The sequence below is a fragment of the Coregonus clupeaformis genome, unplaced genomic scaffold (assembly GCF_020615455.1).
Source record: "Coregonus clupeaformis isolate EN_2021a unplaced genomic scaffold, ASM2061545v1 scaf1647, whole genome shotgun sequence".
Lineage (NCBI taxonomy): Eukaryota > Metazoa > Chordata > Actinopteri > Salmoniformes > Salmonidae > Coregonus > Coregonus clupeaformis.
Genome location: NW_025535101.1, coordinates 87501 through 95000, shown reverse-complemented (window position 1 = coordinate 95000; position 7500 = coordinate 87501). Strand labels below are relative to the sequence as shown.

Here is a 7500-nt window from a genome sequence, read left to right as displayed (position 1 = left end):
AAGGGCTTGGTGATGAGTTGATTTGTTGAATAAGGTGTGATGGATTGGAGTATCCAGAGGACTGGGTTGAGAAAGACTGCTATAGGAGACAGCAGCTTCTCTGTAGTGACAGGGCCCGTGTTATTCTAGGGTTGGAGACACTAACAACCCTGGTGTCTGACCTGCCAGCGTGGTCCAGCCTGGATGTGGACCGTGGTCTTACGATCCCAGAGCACGGTCAGGTCCTCCTCTGGAACATGGACCACGGTAAAGAGCCCAGCGCTCCATACGAACAGCTCCTGCCTCCAGTCGATCACACTGGACGGGTTCTACACACGACGGGGGACAGGAAATAAGACAACGGACAAATCAATATTGATGAACAGGTTGAGATGAGCCAGGGGGGTCCGGGGGTAGTGCCCCCCTGTGTTTTATTACCTAATTTCTTTATGGTTTATTGTTCATGGAGGACAGGGAAGAGGACAAGATGGAGGACAGGAAAGAGGACAGGGATCATGAATGATGTAGTCTTAAATAAGTGAAATTTGTGCCATAATTGGTAAGGTGTGACAATAGTAAGGTGATATTCAGTGGGTCTGAGGGGTCAGGGGTTAAGGGGTCAGGGGTTAAGGGGTCAGGGGTTAAGGGTAGTTCCTTTCTCTGTAATGTTTCATCAAACATTTCTTATAACACTGCAGGCTACATTAACCCTATCGAAACCAAGTAAGCAAACAAGTAACGGGCCGCTAGTGGAAACTGGGCAGCATCCCAGCGGTGGCCAGCCTTGGTCGGACCACCAGCGGCAAGTTACCCGGTAAGGTTCAGGAGCAGGAGCATGCACTTACTGGTTTGCCACTGTCGTCGTCGACGCAATGAAAGATCTACCGATGTTGATGAGTAGAGATTTCCTGCAGATGGCGCCGCCCGTCGTAACAGTCGACGTTCTCAGCCGTCACACTCATCATCAGATCAGCACTGCTCTGTAGGTGGGATGGGAAAAATAACATGAAAATAGCAAGCTAACCCAGGATAGAACTGTGCTACTGAAAACCTACGAAATGTGTGAAAAAAGTATATTGAGTAAATTAAACCCTAAACCACTCTATTCATCAATCCCCTTCATCTATACGTGGATATCTTACTTTCACTGATTTCTTGCGTTGCATTTATTCCTCCCATTTTATTATCAAATAACGAGGGGAAAAAATGCATGAACTGGAGTTCTGGGAATGTAACTCTGGTACCTTAACTAGGTAGACTTTACACGCTCCAACGTAGTCAAACAGTAGACCATCAAAGGTCCTGTAGTGGCGATCACCATAGGCTGTGCACATGGACGGACACGGGCGGAACACACACTGGAATGTTCCATGCTGGCAGACACTGAAAGAGACGCACAGCGTCAACCATCACGATTCAGTACCAACCTACCAGCAAACTGCTACCACTTAATGTAAGCACATTCTATCATAACTAATGGCCGCCTTTTTTTTTGTTCGGGAGGCCAGCGATTATCGCCTGCCGAAAAGTAGGGATCTCGTCAACTGCCAAATGTTGAATTATCACCGTTCATAGTGCTATTATACAGATCCCTATCTCTCCTTTTCCCTTCTCTTCTCTTTCTTTCTTCCTTTGCTGGAAGAAGTAATGGATAGAGAGAAGAAAAGGAGAGTAAGAAAGACTGAGATCACTCTTTCACTCGCCAGGGAGAGAGAGAGACTGTTGAATGAACCACCGTCATACAAGGACTCTCTATAAGCCAGAGCTGGGAGGTGATTTTTCTCTGACAGATAATAGAGGGTAATGGATATCAGGTGAACAGTCTCACTATAGGTCCAATCTGTACAGGACTCATCGCTTCAAGCCCGGGAAATGATCCCTGGAAAAAATTGTTAGCTGCTCGAGATTTGTCTTAATTCGGCCACACATTGCCAGGTTTTGCCAGGTGCTGAAGCAACAAATTTGTCTGTGACTCAGACACTTGAAATTTCATGGCAAATGAAAGCTGTGTATGTGATAGATCTTATAAGGGGTTGAATATAGATGAGGGGTGTTTTGAAGAAACAATGCCGCTCTGTGTCATACTTCTGTACAGGAAATGATCTGAAAACCCTTCACTAATTTAGGACACAACTCTCTCCTAAAATGTGTTGAGTTTGATACATATCCTGTTCGGTTCGAGTAGAGTTTAATCTCTTAAAAGTCAGTGTATAAATTGATTCTAAACGTACCATTGATGACAGGGGGATGTGACTCTATCTCCAGGATAGTACTCTTTCCCCTTCCAGAGGCAGGGGCACGCATCAGCCTCAAAACACTCATCACCATGTTTCAGCAATCTAGGAAAACACAGAAACACACACACACACAGCTGTCAGTTTCATTCACTTAGTAAGAATTAATCTGTGTTGCACTACTTGTAGAACAGACTTAACTTTGTTTTTAATCTGCTTGTACCTTTTTCACCCATAGAGATAAATAGAGATACTGTATCTCTACGCATGTACTCTACTAAATTAATCTCTGAACCAGATCTCTGTGCCAAGAGAACTGAACGACAGAGGGAGCGCCAGAGTCAGTCTCGGTCCAGTAACTGCCACTACAGTCAGGAAATGAGAGGGTTTCAGGGATGGGCAACTCTGGATGAAAAGGAGAAACACTCGTTACATGAGAAAACCAGACAATTAGGATTCTCAGAGATAGAGAGAAACAGCCTTTGTCCCGGCCGTTCCATTGGGTTTCCACACTGTTAGAGCGACGGAGCTGATAAGAATCTTGTAATATCGTGGTGGCGGGTCAGAGTTATATCCCCTGGAGAGAGAGAGAGAGAGGAGAGGCTGGGGCAAGTAGACAATGAAGCGACACATTGAATGGTCTGGCCACAAACCTGGAGGTTCATCTGTGTAAAGTTACACTGCAGATAAAGTGGTGCTAACAGCTTTCTTTATTCGCCCGCCAAGCCACTGGATCGATTACCATGATCAAAGCTTCCATAATAATTAATTCTCCACTGCAGTCTGAGGTGGTGCAGCAGTTGTGAATAAATCTCAGTCAACGTCTTTATCTTTCTCCATCTCTCGTTTAATTAAACCTTATCTAATTGCGTATAACTGTGCACAACTGTATAATTGTTGCACCAATTCATGAATATTCCGCATGTAGGTGAACTGTTTCATCCTCGCCCAGCCCACCTTATTTTATGTCTCAAAAGGGCCTGAACTGACGGGGCACTACAGCTCATCCAATGTCTTCACTCTTTCAATCTGTTTTTAGTAGGCTCTTATTTCCTCCAGGAATGCCCCAATACGAAGGTGAGGAAATCTTGGGCAGTATTGGCATTTTCTGAATGAGAGGGCTGGAGCAAAGCAGTGCCAGAAGTGAATTCTACAGTGTTCATTATTGAGATGTGGATCTTTTTTCCCAGGATGTGTATAGAGAAAGGCATTTAGTATGGCTGGTACACAACTATGTGGTTTATGCTATTCACAATGTAAGATACAACAAAGCATGACCATTCCAGAGAGGACCACCGAGGATGTCTGGGAAAATTATTATGTTATAATATTGTCACTTAATGAAAAGATGAGGAATCAATGTTTGCAGAAACACCATCGAGCTAAATTAAGACATTTGCACATTATATTTTATTTCTCTTGACTCCCAGCTACAGTGGCTTGTGATGGTATTCACCCCCCCCCCCTTGGCATTTTTCCTATTTTGTTGCCTTACAACCTAGAATTTGTCACGATCGTCAGGGAGAGACCAATGCGCAGCGTGTTGAACGAACATGGTATTTATTATCTTCAGTGATAACATACACAACCAACAAAACAATAAACGACTCGTAACGTCCAACGGTAACAATGACCAACTGGAACAAGAACCCACAAACACAAAGGGAAAACAGACAGTTTAAATATGGCTCCCAATCAGAGACAACCAACGACAGCTGACACTCGTTGCCTCTGATTGGGAGTCACTCTGGCCAACCTAGAAATAAACACAACAGAACTACCAACATAGAAATAAACACATCAGAATGAACACACCCTGGCTCAACATATAGAGTCCCAGAGCCAGGGTGTGACAGTACCCCCCCCTAAAGGCGCGGACTGCGACCGCGCCTCAACTAGAGCAAAACAGGGAGGGCTGGGCGGGCATACCTCCTCGGCGGCGGTTCTGGCTCCGGCCTTGACCACCACCCTCCAATAAACCCCCCCATAGCGCCCCTGGTCCAGTCTGGCCCCGCTGGCTGGAGCTGAACTGGACGTAGCAGGAGCGGTTAGCTTCAGCTCCGTAGTGGAGCAGTTGACCGGTACCTTCCCAGGCACCGGTGGCCCAGGCACGGGTTGTGCTGGACTGACGACGCGCACCCCGGGCTTAGTGCGTGGAGGAGGAACGGGCCTTACCAGGCTGACGACGTGCACCCCTGGCCTGGTGCGTGGAGGAGGAACGGCCCTTACCAGGCTGACGACTCGCACCCCTGGCTTGGTGCGTGGAGGAGGAACGGGCCTTACCAGGCTGACGACGCGCACCCCTGGCCTGGTGCGTGGAGGAGGAACGGGCCTTACCAGGCTGACGACTCGCACCCCTGGCTTGGTGCGTGGAGGAGGAACGGGCCTTACCAGGCTGACGACTCGCACCCCTGGCTTGGTGCGTGGAGGAGGGACGGGCCTTACCAGGCTGACGACTCGCACCCCTGGCTTGGTGCGTGGAGGAGGAGCGGGCCTTACCAGGCTGACGTCTCGCACCCCTGGCTTAGTGCGAGTGGCAGGAACAGGCCGGGCCGGGCTGGCGACGCGCACCGTAGGCTTGGTGCGTGGAGCAGGGACAGGCCGGGCCGGGCTGGCGACGCGCACCGTAGACTTGGTGCGAGTGGCAGGAACAGGCCGGGCCGGGCTGGCGACGCGCACCGTATACTTGGTGCGCAGTGGCAGGAACAGGCCGGGCCGGGCTGGCGACACGCACCGTAGACTTGGTGCGAGTGGCAGGAACAGGCCGGGCCGGGCTGGCGACACGCACCGTAGACTTGGTGCGTGGAGCAGGGACAGGCCGGGCCGGGCTGGCGACGCGCACCGTAGACTTGGTGCGTGGAGCAGGGACAGGCCGGACTGGGCTGGCGACGCACCCCGTAGGCTTGGTGCGTGGAGCAGGGACAGGCCGGACCGGGCTGGCGACGCATACCGTAGGCTTGGTGCGAGGAGCAGGGACAGGCCGGACCGGGCTGGCGACGCGCACCGTACACTTGGTGCGAGGGGCCGGAACAGGCCGGACCGTACTGGGGACACACACCACTGGCTCTACCGGGATCTGGAACGGGCCGGACCGGACTGGTAACACACCCCAGTACCTCTCGCCGTGCCTCTACACCTTCCTTCCCTGCTTTGACCAGTGGCCCCCGTAACCTGGTGGCCTTCTGAATCCGCCCCTTTTCTGCCTCCGTCAGCCCCGTCGTCCATGCCGTGTGCCCCCTAAAAATTTTCTGGGGTTGCCTCTCGCCTGTCCGACGTTGACACTGCTGACGCCGCTGCTCCTCTTTCGCCAGGGCCTCTCCCGGCGCTTCCTCCCATGTCCAGTCCAAGTTCTGCCCCGGGACACGCTGCTTGGTCCTTACTTGGTGGGTTCTTCTGTCACGATCGTCGTTAATAGAGGCCAATGCGCAGCGTGTTGAACGAACATGGTATTTATTATCTTCAGTGATAACATACACAACCAACAAAACAATAACGACTCGTAACGTCCAACGGTAACAATGACCAACTGGAACAAGAACCCACAAACACAAAGGGAAAACAGACAGTTTAAATATGGCTCCCAATCAGAGACAACCAACGACAGCTGACACTCGTTGCCTCTGATTGGGAGTCACTCTGGCCAACCTAGAAATAAACACAACAGAACTACCAACATAGAAATAAACACATCAGAATGAACACACCCTGGCTCAACATATAGAGTCCCAGAGCCAGGGTGTGACAGAATTAAAATTGAAAAAAAAAAATTTTGGGGGGGTTGTATCATTTCATTTACACAACATGCCTACACTTTACACTTTGAAGATGCCAAATATTTTTTATTGTGAAACAAACAAGAAATAAGACAAAAAAACTGAAAACTTGAGCGTGCATAACTATTCACCCCCCCCCCAAAGTCAATACTTTGTAGAGCCACGTTTTGCAGCAATTACAGCTGCAAGTCTCTTGGGGTATGTCTCTATAAGCTTGGCACATCTAGCCACTGGGATTTTTGCCCATTCTTCAAGGCAAAACTGCTCCAGCTCCTTCAAGTTGGATGGGTTCCGCTGGTGTCATTGTCCTGCTGGAAGGTGAACCTCCGTCCCAGTCTCAAATCTCTGGAAGACTGAAACAGGTTTCCCTCAAGAATTTCCCTGTATTTAGCGCCATCCATCATTCCTTCAATTCTGACCAGTTTCCCAGTCCCTGCCAATGAAAAACATCCCCACAGCATGATGCTGCCACCACCATGCTTCACTGAGGGGATCGTGTTCTCGAGGTGATGAGAGGTGTTGTCACGCCCTGACTCTGGGGACTCTTATTTGTTGAATCAGGGTGTGTATTTTCTATGTGGTGATTGTCTATGTTGTTTAGATCTGTGGTGATTGTCTATGTTGTGTAGATCTATGTTGGCCAGGTTGGTCCCCAATCAGAGGCAGCGGTAGCTCGTTGTCTCTGATTGGGGACCATACTTAGGCAGCCTATTGGCACTAGTGGGTTGTGGGATCTTGTTCCGTGTTAAGGTATGTTGTGCTGTGCTGCCTTGGACTTCACGTTTCGTTTTGTTTGTTATTTTGTCGTTGTGTTTGATATTTAATAAACATGTACGCATATCACGCTGCGCCTTGTTCCGTCCCGTGTGTAAACGAACGTGACAGAAGATCCCACCAAACGAGGACCAAGCAGCGTGCCCAGTAGCGATGTCACAGGTGGGCAAATTGTGGTCATGGGAAGAGATATTCGCGGAGAAAGGGCCATGGGCGAAGGTAAATGCCCAGGCAGGAGAGGAGCAGCGGCAACGCGGAAGGCGCCGGCAGAGGAAGAAGCCCGAGAGACAGCCCCAATAATTGTTTTGGGGGGGGCTAAAGGGGTGGTCGGGGAGCGTGAGAGAAGAGCCCCGACCACTGCACCTGGTTGGTTTTCAGTTTGGGTCCCTACGACCTTGGGAAGAGGAGTGGGAACAGTATTATACTGAGGAGTCGGAGGATGACGACGAGGACGAGGTTCTGTTCCCTAACTCGTGGGGGCTCCCGGAGGAGTCCTCACAGGAAGAGGAGTGCCGACGACGGAGACCCGAGAAGCAACACCAAGACATTTTTTTTGGGGGGGCACACAGTGTGGACGACGAAGCAGCAGGTGGCCGTTAAAGGGCGGGTCTGCAGGTTAGGAGAGGAGGCCACCATGTTACGGGGGCTATTGGTTCAGAGGGAGCAGGAGTTATTCAGTCAGAAGGAGGCGCTACAGGAGGCTATAAGGGAGAAGGAAAGTGTAGAGGCACGGCGAGAGG

General features: G+C 50.2%; 1 protein-coding gene across 1 annotated transcript in view; it reads right to left on the bottom strand.

Annotated features, from left to right (window-relative positions):
- LOC121546651 (otogelin-like) overlaps positions 1-7500 on the bottom strand; it is a gene marked incomplete at its 3' end in the record, with an annotated part of 78292 nt that overhangs the window by 26094 nt on the left and 44698 nt on the right. Inside the window, 6 exon segments of the mRNA XM_045218537.1 lie at positions 162-308; positions 825-850; positions 853-907; positions 909-959; positions 1224-1362; positions 2211-2318. Coding sequence (XP_045074472.1) covers positions 162-308; positions 825-850; positions 853-907; positions 909-959; positions 1224-1362; positions 2211-2318 — 526 coding nt within the window.